The 24,126-nt window shown below is 41.5% G+C and overlaps 1 protein-coding gene across 6 annotated transcripts in view; it reads left to right on the top strand.

Annotated features, from left to right (window-relative positions):
- Positions 1 to 1,065: 1,065 nt before the first annotated feature.
- LOC118377505 (replication termination factor 2-like) overlaps positions 1,066 to 24,126 on the top strand; it is a 54,110-nt gene continuing 31,049 nt past the window's right edge. For 2 of the 6 annotated variants that reach the window (XM_052474017.1, XM_052474020.1), the window contains exons 1-5: positions 1,067 to 1,276; positions 1,786 to 1,880; positions 6,777 to 6,870; positions 7,371 to 7,510; positions 8,189 to 8,267. In XM_052474017.1, coding sequence (XP_052329977.1) covers positions 1,208 to 1,276; positions 1,786 to 1,880; positions 6,777 to 6,870; positions 7,371 to 7,510; positions 8,189 to 8,267 — 477 coding nt within the window. In that variant the 5' untranslated portion in view covers positions 1,067 to 1,207. Of the gene's footprint in view, positions 1,277 to 1,785; positions 1,881 to 6,776; positions 6,871 to 7,370; positions 7,511 to 8,188; positions 8,268 to 24,126 lie in introns of all 6 variants that reach the window. The other 4 variants (XM_052474021.1, XM_052474016.1, XM_052474019.1 and 1 more) reach the window with 4 other exon arrangements.

Genomic DNA, 24,126 nt, shown 5'->3' on the forward strand with positions numbered 1-24,126 from the left:
TCTCATTGCAAAGGGTCTGAATATTTATGTAAATAAGGTATTTGTGTTTTATTTGTAACAAGTTTGCAAGATTATATAAAAACCTGTTATCGCTTTGTCATTATGGGGTATTGTGTGTAGATTGATGAGGGAAATGTTTAGTTTAATACATTTTATATTAAGGCTGTAACGAAACAAAATGTGGAGAAATGGAAGGGGTCTGAATACTTTTCGAATGCACTGTATCTACAATACAAAATCCATGTGTTAGTGTGTGTAGAGTGAGCATGTTATCATGTGTATGTGTGTCGGTGCCTATGTGTGTGTCTCTTCACAGTCCCCGCTGTTCCATAAGGTGTAGTTTTGTCTGTTTTTAAATCTGATTCTAGATTGCTTCAATAAAGCTTTATGCTACAATTTACCACAGTTGCTATTAATACCACTACTATTGAAGTAACTACCACTACTACTACTACTACCACCCCCCCCCCACCACTGCTACAGTAACAACTATTATAGTACCACTACCATTACTACTAGCCCATTATAACCCACTATAATACCTCCACACCTACAAACCATCCCAAAATAGGTCACTATGACTAACCCATAGCATATGACAACCATATTACTACAATTTCTAACGCCGTCCCTACCACAACCACTTCTTTAAATACCATGAAAAACACATCAAAAGAAGCAAGCAACCCACATTTTCTTCAGGAAATGTAATTTTTCTAGTTACAATCGAATGCTGTAGATCTGCAAAGTTCTAAGTATTGCGTTAGAAGTGACCTGATTAAATATTAATATTAATTTCTTTATTTGGGAACATGTCTTGTAGTTTAAGTGCAAGAAAGAAGCTTACAAAAAATTACCAATTCTTACAAGATACTTTGACAAAGAATGGGAACTTAAATGCCCTTTTTTAACAATAGCATAGCTATTCATCTTATATTGGTATAATTTCCTCTTGATACGGTTTTTGAACTCGTTGAAGTCGTAGTAAAAACCGAAATGCTGCTTCCTGGTGGTCATTACTGGAAAAATATTTTAACAGGCAAACCTATTTCTGAACACTAGAGAGCGATATCCAAATTTGTGGAACATTGAGAGATGTTCTTTGAATATTCTTTGTTTATTTACAACCAGCCCGTTTGGATTTTCTCCGAGCAAAATTATCAGGCGATATCAGGCCAAGAAATCACTTTTTGTGCTCTTTGTCAAAATGGGATGTGATGGTGGAACTATTCCTAAAAGGCATGAGTTGGTGAAAGGCCCAAAGAAAGTTGAGAAGGTAACATTATAGCTAGCTAGCTAGCTTAAACTAGCTAACGTTAGTTAACGCGTTTGAGCTAGCTAACGTTATGGAGGTTTTGTAGAAAAACAAACAGAGAAGTTATAGTCCACCCAAACGACCTTAATGTTAGATACATACATGTCATCATTTAGCTTGCTTTTATTAATCAGTTAGTTCGCTTACTAACTCGCCATGCCCGCGTAAAGTCTGCTAGCTAGCTAGCCTGTTATGCTAGTTTCAGAAATAACAAACCATCAACATTCATCATAGTTGATGAGATACTTTGACATGGCTGTGTAATTAGCTAGTTAATACGGAGCATTATGGGACGGGTGGTAGTACAGTGGTCCTGCATCTCAATCAGAGTTACTCTAACAATTCCTTCCTTGGTTGTCTCCTATCACTAACTGTGTTTAGCTAGCGACGAAGTATTTAAGATATAACCAAATGCAACGGAACAGCAGTGGGCATGAACTAAGTTGAAAGTTTGAATCTCTCTACTCAAGGTTGACAAAAATGCAGCGCTTGCTGCTCGGTGGAAGTATTGTGCTCTCAGTACGGAGAAACTCCGGCGCCCAATTGTTACTTGTGATCTGGGAAGGTGAGGATTATTTTCATCAGTTTATTTTTTATTTTACCTATTCAGTTAACAAAGTATTATTTACAATGATGGCCTACCAAAAGCCCCCTGCGGGGACAGGGATGGGTAACCAACAAAACACACATCACGACGAGTTAACACTACATAAAGAGAGACCCAAGACGACAACATAGCATGGCAGAAACACATAACAACATGGTAGCAGCACAAAACATCATACAAACATTATTGGGCACAGACAACAGCACGAATGTAGACAACAATACATCACGCAAAGCAGCCACAACTGTCAGTAAGAGTGTCCATGATTGAGTCTTTCAATGAAGAGATTGAGATAAAACTGTCCAGTTTGAGTGTTAGTTGCAGCTCATTCCAGCCACTAGCTGCAGTGAACTGAAAAGATGAGCGACCCAGGGATGTGTGTGCTTTGGGGACCTTTAACAGAATGTGACTGGCAAAACGGGTGTATGTGGAGGATGAGGGCTGCAGTCGATATCTCAGATAGGGGGGGTGAGGCCTAAGAGGGTTTTATAAATAAGCATCAACAAGTGGGGCTTGCGACACGTATACAGATATGACCCGTTTACAGAGGAGTATAGAGTGCAGTAATGTGTCCTATAAGGACCATTGTGGTAAATCTGATGGCTGAATGGTAAAGGACATCTAGCCGCTTGAGAGCACCCTTACCTGCTGATCTATAAATTACATCTCCGTTGTTGTGTACTAGTCATATAGCTGGTGTGACACTGTTATGTATTTACACCGAACAAAAATATATAAACACAATTTCAACATTTTTACTGAGTTACAGTTATATAAGGAAATCAGTCAAATGAAATAAATTCACTAGCCCCTAATCTATGGATTTTACATAACTGGGTGGCCCTGAGGTGGCATAGGCCCTCTCACTTTGGAGCCAGGCACACCCACTGGGGAGCCAGGCCCAGCCAATCAGAATTAGTTTTTTTCCCCACAAAGGGCTTTATTACAGACATAAATACAGCTCTGGTGGACATTCCTGCAGTCAGCATGCCGATTGCACACTCCCTCAAAACATCTGTGGCATTGTGTTGTGTGATCAAACTGCACATTTCAGAGTGGCCTTTTATTGTCCCCCGCACAAGATGGGCCTGTGTAATGATCATGCTGTTGAATCCGTTTCTGATATGCCACACCAGTCAGGTGGATGGATTATCGTGGTAGTAATTACTTCTATCGTGGTGGTATTAGTAGCGACTGTGGTAAATTGTAGCATAAATTCACTGCGTGACGATTAGTTTAGCATCTGCATTACGTGTTTTTGTTAACTTGTCTAGTCAAATAGGCCAAGGCCTGTAGCTTCTCTTCAGTCATAACTTATTTTCCTAGAAGACATAATTAGGATAATTACATAAATCGGTATTCACAAATAAATGTCTTATGGTAGAATGAATGCATCAATCATCTAGCTGACATCTGTAAAGTTTTCTCTTTCAATGTTGCTCCTCTTGACGGGACCGTGGAGAAAGCGCAATAGTTCTAAAAAATGTATCCTGAATACTATTTCCTTGCAAACATTTTCAGGATAAAAGCAATGAAAATGAATGTTTCTGTTAAGAATTCACTTCTTCATTGATGCATATTTTCCTTGGTTAAAATATTGACAGCTGTTATATAAAAGATCAATCACTGAATAAGATACCCAGACATCAAATCAAAGTTTATTTGTCACGTGCGCTGAAAACAACAGGTGTAGTAGACGTTACAGTGAAATGCTTACTTACAAGCCCTAAACAACAGTGCAATTTTTAAGTAAAAAATAGGTTTTTAGGTAAACAATAGATAAATAAATAAAAAACTGTGAAAACAAACAGTAGAGAGGCTATATACAGGTGGTACCAGTACAGAGTCAATGTGCGGGGGCACCGGTTAGTCGGGCTGATTGAGGTAATATGTACATGTAGGTATAGTTAAAGTGACTATGTATAGATGATAAACAGAGAGTAGCAGCAGTGTAAAAGAGGGGTTGGCGGATGGCGGGACACAATGCAAATAGTCCGGGTAGCCATTTGATTACCCGTTCAGGAGTCTTATGGCTTGGGGGTAAAAACTGTTGAGAAGCCTTTTGGACCTAGACTTGGCACTCCGGTACCGCTTGCCATGTGGTAGCAGAGAGAACAGTCTATGACTGGGGTGGCTGGGATCTTTGACAATTTTTAGGGATTTCCTCTGACACCGCCTGGTGTAGAGGTCCTGGATGGCAGGCAGCTTAGCCCCAGTGATGTACTGGGCTGTATGCACTACAGTGCCTTGCTGTTGGGGGCCGAGCAGTTGCCGTACCAGCCAGTGATGCAACCAGTCAGGATGTTCTCGATGTTGCAGCTGTAGAACCTTTTAAGGATCTGAGGACCCATGCCAAATCCTTTCAGTCTCCTGAGGGGGAATAGGCTTTGTTGTGCCCTCTTCACGACTGTCTTGGTGTGTTTGGACTATTCTAGTTTGTTGGTGATGTGGACACCAAGGAATTTGAATTCTCAACCTGCTCCACTACAGCCCCGTCGATGAGAATGGGGGCATGCTTGGTCCTCCTTTTCCTGTATTCAACAATCATCTCCTTTGTCTTGATTACATTGAGGGATAGGTTGTTATTGTGGCACCACCCGGCCATGTCTCTGACCTCCCTATAGGCTGTCTCGTTGTTGTCTGTAATCAGGCCACTGTTGCGTCATCTGCGAACTTAATGATGGTGTTGGAGTCGTGCCTGGCCATGCTGTCGTGGGTGAACAGGGAAGTACAGGAGGGGACTGAGCATGCAACTCTGAGGGGCTCCAGTGTTGAGGATCAACGTGGCAGATGTGTTGCTACCTACACTCTGGGGGAGGCCTGTCAGGAAGTGCAGGATCCAGTTGCAGAGGCAGGTGTTTAGTCCCAGGATCCTTAGCTTAGTGATGAGCTTTGAGTGCACTATGGTGTTGAACGCTGAGCTGTAGTCAGTGAATAGGTTTCTCACATAGGTGTTCCTTTTGTCCAGGTGGGAAAGGGCAGTGTGGAGTGCAATAGAGATTGCATCATCTGTGGATCTGTTTGAGCGGTATGCACATTTCTGGGATAATGGTGTTGATGTGAGCCATTACCAGCCTTTCGAAGCACTGCATGTATGTAAAGTCACTGTGGGGACGACGTCCTCGATGCACTTATTGATAAAGCCAGTGACTGATGTGGTGTACTCCCTCCTCAATGCCATCAGAAGAATCCCGTAACATATTCCAGTCTGTGCTAGCAAAACAGTCCTGTAGTTTAGCATCTGCTTCATCTGACCACTTTTTTTTTGTATAGACTGAGTCACTGGTGCTTCCTGCTTTACTTTTTGCTTGTAAGCAGGAATCAGGAGGATATAATTATGGTGAGATTTGCCAAATGGAGGTCGAGGGAGAGCTTTGTACACGTCTCTGTGTGTGGAGTAAAGGGGATCTAGAATTTTTTTCCACTTTGGTTGAACATTTAACATGCTGATAGAAATAAGGTAAAACTGATTTAAGTTTCCCTGCATTAAAGTCCCCAGACACAAGGAGCGCCCCCTCTGGGTGAGCGGTTTCCTGTTTCTTATTTCCGTATAGAGCTGACTGAATGAATGCATATTCGCTTTTGCTTGAGATACTGTAAGAAATACATCTTGGCATATTGCTCCACTTTTCCTGAGACAAAAAATACAATTTGGTGTATCATTATCCTGGAAGAAATACTTAATTCTGCAGGAGTTAATTTCATATTTGGCTACATGTAAGATGTTCTAGCCCTGTCCGTGTCCAGATTTCAGTTAGTAATCCATTAACCCATCTCAAGTTCAAGTGTCATTTTAGCTCTCTCATTTCAACTCTCATTTGTTGGCAGAGTAAACATGTTATAATGCAATATATTAGTCTCTCACAATATTAGTATTTCACAATAAACAAGTAATTCACAATAATACTCTATGTAGTTATAGTAATAGACATTCACAACAATGTTGTGGGTGTAGAGATGTGCAACAAGTCATCTTGTGACATCGTCATGGAGAGAATAGATACTTTATTGTCTGTTGGTTAGAACGGAAATATGTCTTCTGCTTTTCCCAACTGCCTGCAGTGCAGCACCCCTGGGTGGAGAACAATTGTGGGCATAGTCATCCTGGGCAGAAACCATTGTAGTTATGCACCAAACTAATTTATTGGTCTTGTAGAGCTGTGTTTCCTGATCCTAGAGTCGCAAAGGGTTGCACATTTTATTTTTTGCAATAGCACTACACACCTGATTCAAATCATCAAAGCTTGATACATTGATCATTTGAATCAGTTGTGTAGTCTTAGGACAAAAAAAAATAATTTGCACACCTTTGGGTCCCCAGGACCAGGATTGAGAAACAGGTTGGCGAGGCAGACCAGCAACTGGAAGGTTGATGGTTCAAGACCCGGACTGGGGCAACACAAATATGGGAATGGAACTGAACTGGCAACTGGAAGGCTGCTGGTCAATGATACCATTTATCATCTGCTACCAATGTGCCCATGAGCAAGGCATCAAACCCCCCCAGAATTGCTCTCCATCTACTGGCAAGCTGGCTAGTTAGCTACTGGTTTGACTCTAGGCTGTATCACAACCAGCCGTGATTGGGCGGAACTATAGGGTGGCGCACAATTGGTACAGCGTCGTTAGGGTTTGGCCAGGGTAGGCCGTCATTGTAAATAAGAATGTGTTCTTAACCGACTTGCCTAGTTAAATAAAGGTTAAATAAAATCAAAAATCTTGCCCCATGCAACAGGAAATGGTCAGGGGCCAATATTCAACATTTAACAGTTCTCAAATTTTTGTCAAAACAGGTCTATTAGATAGAACTATCACACATGTATTCCGTAATCTAAATGTTATTCTTGTTTACAGACTTTACAACAAAGATGCCGTGATTGAGTTCCTTCTGGATAAATCCGCAGATAGACCCAACAGTGAGGTTGTATCACACCTTCGTGGCATTAAGGTATGGAAATGATCTGTTGTTTCAGCAGAGGCCACACATATCATTTAGTGATGGGGGAAAAAAATCTATACAGTTACATCGCAATACTATTTTTGGATGATATTATATTGACTCTTAAGTGTTGATTTGTAAAAAAATATTTTTTTAATCCTATATCTTGTTCTACATGTTCTTCTGAAATAGCAAGCTAACATCTTTCCTGCACTTTTACTTCCCTGATTGATCAGAATTTGTTTTCTCGTGCTCTCTTGTATTTCTGCAGCAGACATATAGTGAGCAATATGTTTGGAACATCACATTGCAATAAAATCTCAGTACCAAATTACAATACATATAGAATCGTGAGAATCGCAATAAATATCGTATCGCCACTTAAGTATCGTGATAATATCGTATTGTGAGGTCCCTGGCAATTCCCAGCCCTAATATCATTGTATTATCTAAAGGGAATCAAATGAAATGATAACCCATAATATTATGGTGTGTGTGTCATTCCACAGGATATAAAGGAGCTGAACCTGACTGACAACCCAGCCTGGGAAGGCGAGAGGAGGAACACCAAAGGGGACCGCTACGAGGACATGCACTGTGCCATGTTCATCTGTCCTGTGGTGGGCCTGGAGATGAATGGCAAACATAGGTACTGTGTGCGTGTGTCATCTGTCCTGTGGTGGGCCTGGAGATGAATGGCAAACATAGGTACTGTGTGTGTGTGTGCGTGCGTGCGTGCGTGCGTGTGTGTGTGCGTGCACGTCATTCCTCATGGATTTCTTCATCGCTCTGAGGGACCTACCTAAATTTGTCCAATTAGTAAGGCTTGTTCTCCCTTGCAAAATGTTTTGCTAAGGTGTGAACCAATGTATAGGACCCTAGATACTACCATCTCGTCAACGTCTCACCATCTTATTCAATGAGAAGCATAGATGGGTGCAGTTTGTTCTCACAATGTCGGCATCTTACAGAGTACTGGCACTGAATCTAATGCAGTTGCCTCTAGCCTGAGTCTCGGCCTGACTTCACAATGACAGTAAAGGGGTTGGTAAGAGCGCACACAGATCTGTGACCAGGGTCTGTGCAGTAGTACTCTAAACTGTAGAGGATGCTAAACTGTAGAGATGAGATTGAGTGATAACGTGAGCCACTCCACTATTTGAGCATTGTCACTTTCTTTAAGACATTTTCTAAGGACAATATAATTCTGAACTCCTTCTGGATAGGAATAGAAGGAAGTAGGTGGGCAGGTAGACAGAGTAAAAGGAGGACAATAGAGGTTTGTTGCATCACAACCTTAACCCTTGTGTGTGATCTTGTCTCGCAGGTTCTGTTTTCTGCGTACCTGTGGTTGTGTGTTTTCCGACCGGGCCCTGAAGGAAGTCAAGACTGAGATATGTCACAAGGTTGGTCAAGACTATGTAGCATCCTCTCCAACAAGCTATGCTGTTCTGCAGTTGGCTGACTCAAGTTTTATTGTACAGTTTCTTGCAAGCTCTCGCCCAACAATGCAGTAACTAATATCCATAGTACACGTGAGAAGTAGATAAGCTATATACAGAGTCAGTTCCAGGGTCAGTACCTATACCTTATTTACAATGCAATTAGTGGAACCAATGACAGTAGTGATGGGTGTGTCATAATGATTACTTTAATTCAAATTAATTAGGGAAACTGTAAAAAAATATGTTATATGCCATATTAAATATATTACGCTATTGTTATCAAATAGAAACATAATGGAATATTGTACATCATATTAGCATCAACATACATTATTGCTTCATTCAATTCACAATCATTTGGTATTTCATTTAATTTTGGTTACATATAATATTTTGGTTCAACTTTAATATACAATGAGCATCATGAAATTATTATGTGAAATTGAATGAAACAATAATTTATGTTCATTGTTTTTTAAATCTACAATAATAGTGTTTAACATGATTTTTGAATGACTACCTCATCACTGTACCACACATATACAATCTGTGAGGTCCCTCAGTCGAGCCGTGATTTTCAAATACAGATTCAACCACAAAGACCAGGGAGGTTTTCCAATGCCTTGCAAAGAAGGGCACCTATTGGTAGATGGGTTAAAATATAAAAAGCAGACATTGAATATCCCTTTGAGCATGGTGAAGTCATTAATTACACTTTGGCTGTTGTGTCAATGCGCCTAGTCTCAGTTGCCGGAGAGGTAGGAAACCACTCGGGAATTTGACATGAATCCAGTTGTGACGTTAAAACAGTTATAGAGTTTAATGGCTGTGATAGGAGAAAACTGAGGAAGGATAAACAACATTGTAGATACTCCCCAATACTTACTAACCTCATTGACAGAGTGTACAGAATAAAACATTTTTTATTTTTTTATAGCATCCTGTTTGCAACAAGGCACTAAAGTAATACTGCAAGAAATGTGGCAAAACAATTAACTTTTTGTCCTGAATACAAGGTATTTTGGACAAATCCAATAGAACACATTACGGAGTACCACTCTCCATATTTAAGCATAGTGGTGGCTGCATCATGTTATGGGTATGCTTGTAATCGTTAAGGACTGGGGAGTTATTTAGCGAAACAAATGTAGCTAAGCACATGCAAAATCCTAGAGGAATACCTGGTTCAATCTGCTTTCCACCAGACACTTGGATATTAATTCACCATTTAGCAGGACAATAACCTAAAACACAAGGCCAAATCTATACTGGAGTTGCTTACCAAGAAGACAGTGAATGTTCCTGAGTGGCTGAGTTAGAGTTTTGACTTAAATCTGCATGAAAATCTATGGCAAGACCTGTATATGGTTGTCCAGCAATGGACAAATCAACAATATATTTGACATGAAAAGAATGTGTAAATCTTGTACAATCCAGGTGTGGAAAGCTCTTAGAAACTTACCCAGAAAGACTCACAGCTGTAATCACTGCCAAAGGGGATTCTAACATACAGTATATTGAATAGTTGTTGAATGAAGATATTTTTGTGTTTTATATATATATACATATATTTTACATTTTGTTTGCTATGCTGCTAATACTGTAAATCCTGGGATAAGAGGACAGTATGACAATGTGAAAATCTGGACACATATATTTTACATGTTGTCTTCCACTTTAACACTAGAGTATTTTGTGTAGATCGTTGACAAAAAATGACAATGACAAATCCATTTTAATCCCACTTTGTAACACAACAAAATGTGGAAAAAGTAAAGGGGTGTGAATGCTTTCTGAAGGCACTTGTATGACTAGGTATCAGGAAATATGATAAACAGACTAGCAGCAGTGTATTTGATGATTGTATATGAGTCTGTTTGTGTAGAGTTAGAATGAAGTGTGAGTGAGTGGCCTTGTCCGATTACCCATACTTGTGTCCTAAATTAGTACTTACTCAGGTGGTAAAACAGGACTCTGCTGCCTGCTTGTTTGTGTCCCGATTGAGTATGTGACAATAGAAAGATGAATAGTACAGTCGTGGCCAAAAGTTTTGAGAATTACACAAAAATACATTTTCACAAAGTTTGCCGCTTCAGTGTCATTAGATATTTTTGTCAGATGTTACTATGGAATACTGAAGTATAATTTCAAGAATTTCATAAGTTTTAATTGCATGAAGTTGATGCAAAGAGTCTATATTTGCAGTGTTGACCCTTCTTTTTCAAGACCTCTGCAATCAGCCCTGACATGCTGTCAATTAACTTCTGGGCCACATCCTGACTGATGGCAGCCCATTCTTGCATAATCAATGCTTGGAGTTTGTCAGAATTTGTGTTTTTTTTTTTGTCCACCCGCCTCTTGAGGATTGACCACAAGTTCTTAATTAGGTTATAGATCTGGGGAGTTTCCTGGCCATGTACCCAAAATATCGATGTTTTGTTCCCCGAGCCACTTAGTTATCACTTTTGCCTTATGGCAAGGTGCTCCATCATGCTGGAAAAGGCATTGTTCGTCACCAAACTGTTCCTGGATGGTTGGGAGAAGTTGCTCTCGGAGGATGTGTTAGTACCATGCTTTATTCATGGCTGTGTTCTTAAGCAAAATTGTGAATGAGCCCACTGCCTTGGCTGAGAAGCAACCCCACACATGAATGGTCTCAGGATGCTTTACTGTTGGCATGACACAGGACTGATGGTAGCGCTCACCTTGTCTTCTCCGGACAAGCATTTTCCGGCTGCCCCAAACAATCGGAAAGTGGATTCATCAGAGAAAATGACTTTACCCCAGTCCTCAGTAGTCCAATCCCTGTACCTTTTGCAGAATATCAGTCTGTCCCTAATGTTTTTCCTGGAGAGAAGTGGCTTCTTTGCTGCCCTTCTTGACACCAGGCCATCCTCCAAAAGTCTTTACCACACTGTGCAGGCAGATGGACAGATGGACACCTGCCTGCTGCCATTCCTGAGCCAGCTCTGTACTGGTGTTGCCCCGATCCCGCAGCCGAAACAACTTTAGGAGACGGTCCTGGCACTTGCTGGACTTTCTTGGGCGCCCTGAAGCCTTCTTCACAACAATTGAACCGCTCTCCTTGAAGTTCTTGATGATCCCATAAATGGTTGATTTAGGTGCAATCTTACTGGAAGCAATATCCTTGCCTGTGAATTCCTTTTTGTGCAAAACAATGACAGAGGAAGAACAATGATTCCAAAAAACACGTTCCTTTTGGAGCTTCCAGTCTGTTATTCGAACTCAATCGGCATGATAGTGATCCCCAGCCTTGTCCTCGTCAACACTCTTGTGTTAACCTCTCTAGGGTACGTGGGATGGTAGCGTGCCACCTGTCAACAGCCAGTGAAACTGCAGGGCGGCAAATTCAAAACAACAGAGATCACATAATTTAAAATTCCTCAAACATATATGTATTTTACACCCTTTTAAAGATACACTTGTTGTAAATCCAGCCACAGTGTCTGATTTCAAAAAGGCTTTACAACGAAAGCAAATCAAACGATTGTTAGGTCAGAGCCAAGTCACAGAAAAACAGCCATTTTTCCAGCCAAAGAGAGGAGTCAAAAATATAGATAAAATGAATCACTAACCTTTGATGCTCTTCATCAGATTACACTCACATGTATTGTGTAACATGAAGTCCTATTTGTTTTGTTCCAGTAAAGTTCATATTTATATCCAAAAATCTGAGTTTACATTGGCACGCTATGTTCAGTAGTTCCAAAACATCCGGTGATTTTGCAGAGAGCCACATCAATTTACAGAAATACTCATAATAAACATTGATAAACGATACAAGTGTTATTCACAGAATTAAATATATACTTCTCCTTAATTCAACCGTTGTGTCAGATTTCAAAAAAACTTTACGGAAAAAGCAAACCATGCAATAATCTGAGTACGGTGCTCAGACGACAAATCAAAACAAATTGATATCCGCCATGTTTAAATCAACAGTCAGAGATAGCATTATAAATATTCACTTACCTTTGATGATCTTCATCAGAATGCACTCCCAGGAATCCCAGTTCCACAATAAATGTTTGTTTTGTTTGATAATGTTCATCATTTATGTCCAAATAGCTTCTTTTGTTAGCGTGTTTGGTAAACAAATCCAAACTCACGAAGCGCGTACACTAGTTGCAGACGAAACGTCCAAAAGTTCCGTTACAGTCCGTAGAAACATGTCAAACGATGTATAGAATCAATCTTTAGGATGTTTTTAACATAAATCTTCAATAATGTTCCAACCGGAAAATTCCTTTGTCTGTAGAAAAGCAATGGAACGCAGCTCGCTCTCACATGAACGTGCGAGACAGAGCTCATGGCTACTGGCAGACCTCTGACTCATTGCCCTCTCATTTGGCCCCACTTCACAGTAGAAGCATCAAACACGTTTCTAAAGACTGTTGACATCAAGTGGAAGCCTTAGGAAGTGCAACATGACCCCATAGATACTGTGTATTCGATAGGGCAAGAGTCAAAAAACTACAAACCTCAGATTTCCCACTTCCTGGTTGGATTTTTTTCTCAGGTTTTTGCCTGCCATATGAGTTCTGTTATACTCATATCATTCAAACAGTTTTAGAAACTTCAGAGTGTTTTCTATCCAAATCTACTAATTATATATATATTCTAGCTTTTATGGCAGAGTAGCAGGCAATTTAATTTGGGCACGCTTTTCATCCAAAATTCCCAATGCTGCCCCCTACCCTAGAAAAGTTAACAAGAGTATCACTGACCTGATGTCAGCTGGTCCTTTTGTGGCAGGGCTGAAATGCAGTGGAAATATTTTGGGGGGATTCAGTTAATTTGCATGGCAAAGAAGGACTTTGCAATTCATCTGATAACTCTTCATAACAGTATATGCAAATTGCCATCATATAAACTGAGGCAGCAGACTTTATGAAAAATAATATTTGTGTCATTCTCAAAACTTTTGGCCACGACTGTATACGATGTTTAGAAAATCGATTGTACTTTAAATTAGACTTGGGCGGTGTCCAGATTTTCACATTGTCATACTGTCCTTCTCTTATCCCAGGATTTACAGTATTAGCAGCATAGCAAACAAGGGGGCGCTAAAAACGCAAGAAAAGCCCATTGGGTCTCTATTACCAGAATGCTAAAACAAATTGTACAAATGAATTGTGAAATCACATAGTTTTCACTCATCAGCATTTCACTAACATAAACTAATTGCTAAGACAGGCAAATCCAGCTCTTTAAGTTATACAAGTGTAGCATGTCATTATCAGTGAATGTGGACATCTTTCAAGCTAAAGTAAACGAGAGAAATTGTGCAAATGAACGAAGTTGTGATGCTGTTCTTCCTTCAGAAAAGCATGCATGTGTACAAGGAGCAGAGGGATGAAGAACGGAGGGGGGAAAACGCTTGTAGGAAGTACAGGGAACAAATGGTAGTTGTACAGACAGGTCTTTGACTTCTGGCAGAAAGCTATTATAAGATATCTGATGGCAAATATTTAAAGTGAATTGCTTAAAAGTGTACTTCATCCCCTCGTGTGCACCGCACAACAGCTCCCGCCATCTCCCGTTGTGCTATTTACAAACAAACATGTGACTGGCATAACTGTTCTGGGGTACTATGGTACTCTTCATAATGTAAAATATGACAGGTGAAATGAAGAACGTAGTCTCCTAACTTATTGCTTAAATTGACTGCAGGTATTAACTTCTAAAGTATCTACAAATATTCAAATTTATTGAAAATCTTCTCAGAAATTGTATTGAATGGAAACCACCAAAATCATTTATTGATTTAATTAAAAAACAATGTCTTCCAAATCCATGTTTCACAATTAATGGCACCCTTGAATATTATTGTAAATAACATCTACCAAAATTAATCCAGGAATTAAATTCCACTTATTTAAGTGTATCTAAGCGTTAAGGAACTATATTGAGCCATTACATCACTTCCTTTTTCACGAGGATATAAAAATGAGGTAACAGGCATGCAATATCCCTTTGTCATCCAACTCCATGAAGGAAACAACAGAACTGGCAGTTCAAAAGAGACAGATGGTCGTAGACCTTCATAAATCTGGTAATGGCTACAAGAAGATCCACAAGCGATTGAATATATGACTGAGCACAGTCAGGGCAATTATTTTTTTTAATTCAAATGTTATGGAACAGTTAAACTTCAAGGGTAAAGGACGCAAATGCATTTTGCCCCCCAGGATGGGGAGGAGGATCGTGAGAGAAGCAACAAAATCCCCAAGAATAACTGTGCAGGCCTTGGTGGCGTCTTGGGGTCACCAGGTTTCAAAAAGCACCATCAGACACCACCTCCACAACCACAGGCTCTTTGGAAGGGTTGTCAGAAAAAAAGCCCTTAATGACCCGAGACACAGACACAAGCGCTTGGAGTTTGCCAAACGTCATTTAAATTATGACTGGAGGAAGGTGCTCTGGTCAGATGAGACCTAAATGGAACGTTTTGGTCAGATACAGCATCGGCATGTTTGGCGTCGAAACAGAGATGCATACAAGGAGAGGCACCTCATACCCACGGTGAAATATGGAGGAGGGTCAGTGATGTTTTGGGGCTGTTTTAATTCCAGAGGTCCAGAGGCTCTTGGTTAAGATTGATGGCATAATGAATTCCACCAAGTATCAGGCAATTTTGGCTGACAATCTGGTTGCCTCTGCCAGTAGGCTGGGACTTGGCCATGTGTGGACTTTCCAACAAGACAATGACCCTAAACGTAACTCAAGATCCACACAGAAATGGTTCTGTGACAACAAAATCAATGTTCTGCCATGGCCATGTCAGTCACCAGACCTCAATCCAATCAAAAACCTGTGGGCTGAGTTGAAGAGGGCAGGTGATAAGCAAATAACCCAAGAATGTGAAGGATCTTGAAAGGATCTGCATAGAGGAATGGTCCAAAATCCCTCCAAATGTGTTCCTTAACCTTGTCAAACATTACAGGAAAAGACTATGCTCTTATCCTTGCCAGAGGTGGTTGCACTAAGTTATAAATGAGTGCCAATAATTATGAAACCTTGATTTTGGTGAAATGTATTTTGGTGGGTTTAATAAAGTACAGTATTTCTCACATGTTGCTATTTTGAGTTGATCTCTAATTATATTGTTTATATATTTAAAGTATTGTTTGTGTATTGCCAGTCAGGGGTAATTTTAGAGCGCACTGTGTTTAAGTCTTATGGCTTGGGAATAGAAGCTGTTGAGGAGCCTGTTGGTTTCACACTTGTTGCTCCGGTAACACTTGCTGCACAGAATCAGAGAGAACATTCTATGGCTTGGGTGGCTGGGGTCTTTAACAATTTTCCGGGCCTTCCTTTCTCACTCTCTGATATGGAGGTCCTGGATGTCAGTGTGCTCGGCCCCAGTGATGTACTGGCATTTGGATTTGACATGGGACCTCCCTTGCTGTGTTTTTTTCACAGTATTACTTCAGTGCCTTTGCATACAAGATTCATGGTTGGAAAAAAATGTATTCTGTATATTTGTATTCTTCTTTTTACTCTGTCATTTAGGTCATTATTGTGGAGTCACTACAATGTTGTTGATCCATCCTCAAGTGTTCTCCCATCACAGCCATTGAACTCTGTAGCCAATAGCCTCATCGTAATATCCCGAAGCAGTTTCATTCCTTTCCTGCAGCTCAGTTCAGAAGGACGACTGTATCTTTGTGTCTGGGTGGTTTAATACCTAATCCATAGCATATCTATGAAGTTGATCATGCTTAAAGAGATATTCAGTGTCTGGTTTGTAATTGTTACCAATCACTGAACTTCTTTGAGGCTTTCAAAAATCTCCCTGGTCTTAGTCCCTTTTGAACTGCCAGTTCTTTCTTCATGGTGTTGGATGACAAAGGGATATTGCATGTGCATTGAAATTCAATACTTAACTGAGGGACCTTACAGATGTTGTTTTTAAGTTACATGGACTCACACGGAGTGAGTCCATGTAACTTATATTGATTTGTTTAGCCACATTTTAGTCTTGGGCCTGAATACTTATGATCCACAAACTTATATTTTATACTTTATATATATTTTTTTATACTTATATTTTAGTTATGCATTTTTTTCCCTTAACTGTTATATTTTTTTCTACCACTTTGACACTCAAGCATTTTGTGTAGATTGACTAAGACATTACAATTAATTTTAATCACACTGTAACACATTTTAAGAAATCCAAGGGGTCTGAATACTTTTGCAAGGCATTCCACTTATCTAGGGTGGGTGAGGGCAGTGTGGAGTGCAATTGAGATTTGTGTTGCCTATGGGTTGGTTGGTGTGGTATGCAATTTGGAGTGGGTCTGGGATGATGGTGTTGTGTGCAACAACCAGCCTTTCAAAGCGATTCCTGATTACAGACTAAGACATTACAATTCATTTTAATCACACTGTAACACATTTTAAGAAATCCAAGGGGTCTACAGGGCGGTAGTCATTGTGGCAGGTAGCCTTACGTGCTGACCACATCGCTCATGCGCATGTTGATTTTTTTTTTTGCACCCACACCAGACGTGATCAGGACACACAGGTTGAAATATCAAAAAGGACTCTGAAGAAACTATATTAATTTGGGGACAGGTCAAAAAGCATTTAACATTTTTGGCAATTTACCTAGCTAGCTAATTTGTCCTGGAATATAAGCATTGGGTTGTTATTTTACCTGAAATGCACAAGTTCCTCTACACCGACAATTAATCCACAGATAAAAGGGTAAACTAAGTTTGTTTCTGGTAATCTCTCCTCCTTCAGGCTTCTTCTTCGGACTTTATTTTGGTTTTACAACTTTAATTTGCATTACCACCACCAACTGGACTGGAGTGTGGACCTCAGTTCATCTTTCAATCACCCACGTTGGTATTTGCTCCTAAAAAACTATGAGGAGATGGGAGAGGTGGAACTTGCAGAGTGTCAAGTGTCACAAATAGAACCAAGTTAAATTTTAACGCCTGGCTATGCAGACGCGTGCGAGCAGTGTGGGTGCAATGATTGAATAACATGTATGTGTACATTTTGTTTTGCAACGCTCATGCATACAACGTGTGTGGTCAGCATGTTAGAGTTCTTGGGAAGAGGAATGATGGTGTTCAGCTTGAGACTTGGGGATTACAGACTGGGACAAGGAGAGGTTGAAAATTACTAGGAATATGGTTACCAGCTCTTCTGCGCATGCACTGAGGATGTGCCCTGGAAAATCATCCAGCACTGTGGCCTTGCGAGTGTTGACCTGATTGAAAACCTTACCCTCGTCAGCTTCGACGAGCGAGATCATCCAGTCCTCTGGGTTGGCGGGGGGCCCTCATGCAAGGCTTGGTATTGTTTTTGTCAAAGCGTGCATAAAATGCATTAAGTTTGTCTGGTAGAGAGGCATTGTTGGGCAGATCCCAACTGTGTCTTCCTTTGTAATCCGTAATGGACTGTAGCCCCTGCCACATGCAGCAGGCATCGGCGCTTGTGTAATAGGATTCCACTTTGAGCATATTGTCCTTTTGCTTGTTTGATGGCTCTGCAGAGGTCGTAGCAGGACTTCTTGGACTTGTTTGTGTCCTAAGCTGTGGCATCAGAGTTGGCTGTGATAGCTCTGTTTGTTGGTGCCCCTGTCCTTTACCTTAGTGCCAACCTCTTGTGTTAATCTAGAGCTTTTTATTGGGGAAGCAGTGAATCTTCACTGACGGTACAATGTCAGCGATGCATTTCCTGATGAAGTCAGTCAGGGTCAGTCTGGCTCATGTTGGGTACCAGAGCTCTAGTTGTAGTGACATCAAGGATGATCAAAGAAAATTGGATGCATCTAATCTCAATTTGGAGTGTCATAGCAAAGGGGTGTGACATGAATACTTGTGTAAATGAGATTTCTGTATTTTCAATACATTTGCTGACATTTCTGTAAACATGTTTTCACTCTGTCATGATGGGTTATTGTGTGTAGATGGGTGAGAGAGAGAAATCCAGGGCTATGAATACATTCTGAAGGCACTACTTAAAAAGTAGCTACTAATTTTTCAATTTATATATATTTTTTTAATGTAAATAGTTTCAACGGAATTGAAAAACCATCCCGTGGCTAGGGTTGTTGCAGCGACCGTATTACTGCCACACCGGCGGTCACGAGTCATGAAGGCAGTCAAATTTCATGTGACTGTTTAGTTACAGTAATTAGGCTTCTCCAAGTTCTGATGCTGCTGGTCATTAGTAGTCCACCAAACTTGCTAACTGCCTGGTATTCTGCACTCTATTGTCCCTCTAACCACTCTGACATCAATGCAAATATATTTGAAAATCAAACACTTATTAATGAGAGCACAACGGTTCACCACATTTCTATAGGCTATGCAATTTTGTGAGAAAACAGAATGATCGCCTCTATTAAAAAGAGGATCTCTTCAGATTTCTATAGGCTAGGCTTACTATATTTATTTCTTAACTTTCCTAGTACTAAGCAAATATTAAGCACATTGCTTATCTTTACAACAGGAGTATAGCCTTCCTGGCTGGCATGAAAATGAACCACAGGAAAAGCGTCCTCTATTCGCTATGACAGAGATGCAGAGATGACATTTCTTTCCCCCTGACCCTGTTTCGAGACAGGTGCATGATAATGGTCCATTCTACATCAAAATGAATTTCACACATATATTATTTAGTATATGTAAAGATGAGATTAAATCAAGAATAGTCTGATGGGTGACAATATTAGCCTTACACTTGTGAATTTATATATTATCACTTGTGAATGATGCCCAGCTAAAGGCAAGAAACAATGCCTTTTTTTGTGACTTTTTCTAAGCATAGTCGCACGCCTCTTGTAGCCTAGCCCATAGGCCTATATGTTTTGATAAATCAAATCAAATGTATTTATATAGCCCTTTGTACATCAGCTGATATCTTAAAGTGCTGTACAGAAACCCAGCCTAAAACCACAAACAGCAAACAATGCAGGTGTAGAAGCACGGTGGCTAGGAAAAACTCCCTAGAAAGGCCAAAACCTAGGAAGAAACCTAGAGAGGAACCAGGCTATGTGGGGTGGCCAGTCCTCTTCTGGCTGTGCTGGGTGGAGATTATAACAGCACATGGCCAAGATAATCAAATGTTCATAGATCACCAGCAGGGTCAAAATAATAATAATCACAGTAGTTGTCGAGGGTGCAGCAAGTCAGCACCTCAAGAGTAAATGTCAGTTGCCTTTTCATAGCCGATCATTAAGAGTATCTCTACCACGCCGAGAGAGAATTAGAGAGAGCATACTTAAATTCACACAGGACACCGGATAAGACAGGAGAAGTACTCCAGATATAACAAACTGACCCTAGCCCCCCGACACATAAACTACCTCAGCTTACATACTGGAGGCTGAGACGGAGGGGTCAGGAGACACTGTGGCCCCATCCGATGATACCCCCGGACAGGGCCAAACAGGAAGGATATAACCCCACCCACTTTGCCAAAGCACAGCCCCCACACCACTATCTTCGACCACCAACCATACCATCCTGAGACAAGGCTGAGTATAGCCCACAAAGGTCTCCGCCACGGCACAACCCAAGGGGGGGTGCCAACCCAGACAAGAAGATCACATCAGTGACTCAACCCACTCAAGTGACGCACCCCTCCTAGGGACGGCATGAAAGAGCACCAGTAAGCCAGTGACTCAGCCCCTGTAATAGGGTTAGAGGCAGAGAATCCCAGTGGAGAGAGGGGAACTGTCCAGGCAGAGACAGCAAAGGCGGTTCGTTGCTCCAGAACCGTTCCTTTCACCTTCATACTTGATACGGTTTGTATCACAGCTAAAGTGGCCAAATAACTTATGTAAGCACATTAATCCACTTTACAAGGTGTGTAGAGCCTAACTGGTATACATAAGCAGCGTGTGAGTTTCAAGTTTGGGGAAGATAATCTTCACCATTAAAAATACACCTTTTTGATAAAAGCATTATATGCATAATGCTTTTTGGTCACTTTTGATAATGATGTTTTCCCGCTAGTGGAACATTTGTGCTTAGCCATGTGTGCATTGCTGCGCTTATAATGTGAAGAAAACGCCTAATAGTTTAAACATTTTAAGCTAAATGTTGTGATCTGCTGTGTCAGCCTCATTATTTAAAAACGTTTGTTTTGATGCTAGTGGTTGTATTAATTTGGGATCTATCGCATCCCACAACTGTCCCAGACTATGTTTAGCATATTTTCTCACACAGAATAGAATAGGTTGACTTTTGTACTGTGGGAGACAGTTGATTGACATAGGCTAGTGCTTAGGCCTGCTCATCTTTTTGGCTGACGAAAAGTAAATGTGGACAGTTCTTCCAATATCTTCAATATGCACCTCGGAATTGGATAAGGACGTGCGCAGTTGCGTCTCGGATGTGTCTGTCTTCACTTGTAGACTGTGAGAAAGACCCAATCACATGATGAAGAGACATGTGAGTGAGATGAGAGGTGCTTCGGGGAAGGCAGGCATGGATTTTTCGAGGGTGTATTATGGCCACACAAAGGGAATTCCACCGTGAAATTCGAGGCATTATCAAGTGCTTCTCAAATTGTGAACGAGAGACTGACGAAGTGTGTACAGCCTTTGCAAAAAACAAAGCAGAGCTCATGCCTTTCAATCAACTTTTTTCAAATCATCATTAGTCGCATCATGAAGCCTTACAATGTATTAAAAAATGCAAAACATATAGCCCCCACGTTTGTAGAACAACTTGTTAAATTAAACTCTAAATTAAGCTTATAGGAGTACCTATTTCGTTGTTAACTGCTCAACACAGAATAGCTGCATGTGCGCATTCCCTCAAATATCATGTTTCTTTAGACCTGTCTAAAATAAATAATGGATTTATTGTGATAGTGTAGGCTATATTGCATGGAATTATTGTGAAAGTGTAGGCTCTATTTATTTATTTATTTATTTATTTATTTGACTTTTAAAATGTAGATGCTTCAGAGGTCTGCATCAGTGTGTGGAAGCCAGGAGATGCTAAATATGAGACCGACAGTTATTTGCTTGACAATCACCGGCTGATGAAATTTGTGATTGCCAAAGCCCTACCTGTGGCTATTTCCAAATACCCCGGTGTACTGCCCAAGCCTAACCCTCACTTACACTGCCCACTCCCCCGTGGTTTTCTTTGTTATACAAAACCTTCTGTTATAGTCAGTCATCTGTATATTGCCAGTTTGAGAATAACATTTGAGGCACTTCAGGTAGTTTGCTAATGGAGAGAGTGGTGCTGTTTGTGTGACTCCTCTACTTTAGATTACTCAACCTTCAGTACAGCTTGTCCTCTGTCGTGCCCTGCGGAATTTCTGTCAGATGGAGGTGGGGGGGTTTCTATCTGTGGACCTTTTAGCTGTTTGTGCTCACTTGTGAATGATTAACTGTTTTTGACTTGTTTGATTCCATTGAGTTGGCCACATTTCTGTTGCTAATGCATCAATCATTTGCTTTGATATGAACATACAACTCTCCCTTTTTGAGTTAACGTAATGATACAGCGTGTTGTTTAGCCAAATAAAGCAAATAAAAGGTAGGAGCTACTGTTTCTGTATACCATGGTGTACATAGAAAAGCTCCATGGTGCCTCATCCACCATGCCTGCCCCATAAAGCTGTGACCATGAACCCAAAATTACTGACACCTACATTGCCATCCTCTTATTTTGTGTACTTCTGTAAAAACATTTTTTCTATACAATGTTCCTGTAGGTGGTTCTAAAAACCATTATCAGTTTAGAGGGAATATTGGTTGAGAGCGCAGAAATTTGTTGGAGAGAGCAGATGTTCCTCGAGTGGATATGCCAAACTTGAGAGCTGACAAGTGTGAGTTTGGGCAAGCAGAACATCATTGCCACAGATCAAAAAGAAGTATGTTTGAATAAAAAAATATAGAACCTTAAGCAAAGAAACATGATTCAAATGTGTACATTTTTTTATTTGAAATTGTCCAACAATAGTCACGTCTTTGTCAAGTTTTCACCACATAGTTTCTAAACCATACTGTACTGTCTTTGTTTTAACTTTACATTTCTGATGTTGCTCTCTCAAGTCTTGACACCTTTTGGGTTTCAATTTCTCTTTTTTTCTCGATTGGATTTCAGGCTGATGGGGTCTGACTTAGTCGGATGCGTGTCTAGAACACCTTAAATTGGTCACTTTCATTGGAGTGATGGACAAACTAACAAATGCTTGCCAGTTTTCAGTCCAGTGTTGTCATGTGATTGTTTGAGTCCTCTTTGGTGCATGATGTCAAACAGAACCGTATGTTTAGCCAGCTTGAATAGTAAGCACTGAATGACTTGGAAAACCCAGCCTCAACCCAGCGCATCCTGCACTCTCGACTGGTCTGTTTGCTGGCGGGACCCATCCTCTGCTTGCTCAACAACATTCTGAGCTCTCGACTGGTCTGTGTGCTGGCGGGACCCATCCTCTGCTTGCTCAACAACATTCTGAGCTCTCGACTGGTCTGTGTGCTGGCGGGACCCATCCTCTGCTTGCTCAACAACATTCTGAGCTCTCGACCGGTTTGTGTGCTGGCGGGACCCATCCTCTGCTTGCTCAACAACATTCTGAGCTCTCGACCGGTTTGTGTGCTGGCGGGACCCATCCTCTGCTTGCTCAACAACATTCTGAGCTCTCGACCGGCTTGTATGCTCCTGAGACCCATCCTCTGCTCGTTCGACCACATTCTGCGCTCTCGACCGGTCTGTGTGGGGGCGGGATCTTCTGCTCGCATGACCCCATCTTCTGCACTTACAACGCAGTGTTCGCTTGCTCAATGATGTGTCATCATGCTCGACATCTTGCACGCAATGGACTTTAGAGGCTGATTTGACACCATTCGTTAAAACTTTTTTCAAATCTTTGTATTTATTGTTATCGAGCAAAATAGCTACATTTGTCACAATATTACTTTTTTATCCATATCACCCAGCTCTAGCACTTCCCCCAAAATAATTTAACATAATTAATCGCAAGAAATGGGTACATTTATCGTGATATGTATTTTGTCTATATCGCCCAGTTCTACTTCTCCATCTACCATGCCTGCCCCATCCACCACGCCTTCCGCCTGCCCCATACGCCATGCTTTCCCGGTCTGCCATGCCTTCCTCCATACCTGCCCCATCCACCACTCCATCCGCCATGCTTGCCCCATCCACCACTCCATCCGCCATGCTTGCCCCTTCCACCACTCCATCCGCCATGCTTGCCTCTTCCACCACTCCATCCGCCATGCTTGCCCCTTCCACCACTCCATCCGCCATGCTTGCCCCTTCCACCACTCCATCCGCCATGCTTGCCTCTTCCACCACTCCATCCGCCATGCTTGCCCCTTCCACCACTCCATCCGCCATGCTTGCCCCTTCCACCACTCCATCCGCCATGCTTGCCCCATCCACCACTCCATCCGCCATGCTTGCCCCATCCACCACTCCATCCGCCATGCTTGCCCCTTCCACCACTCCATCCGCCATTCTTGCCCCTTCCACCACTCCATCCGCCATGCTTGCCCCTTCCACCACTCCATCCGCCATGCTTGCCCCTTCCACCACTCCATCCGCCATGCTTGCCCCTTCCACCACTCCAACCGCCATGCTTGCCCCATCCACCACTCCATCCGCCATGCTTGCCCCTTCCACCACTCCATCCGCCATGCTTGCCCCTTCCACCACTCCATCCGCCATGCTTGCCCCTTCCACCACTCCATCCGCCATGCTTGCCCCTTCCACCACTCCATCCGCCATGCTTGCCCCTTCCACCACTCCATCCGCCATGCTTGCCCCTTCCACCACTCCATCCG

This window comes from Oncorhynchus keta, chromosome 21 (genome assembly GCF_023373465.1).
Source record: "Oncorhynchus keta strain PuntledgeMale-10-30-2019 chromosome 21, Oket_V2, whole genome shotgun sequence".
In the NCBI taxonomy this organism is placed as follows: Eukaryota; Metazoa; Chordata; class Actinopteri; order Salmoniformes; family Salmonidae; genus Oncorhynchus; species Oncorhynchus keta.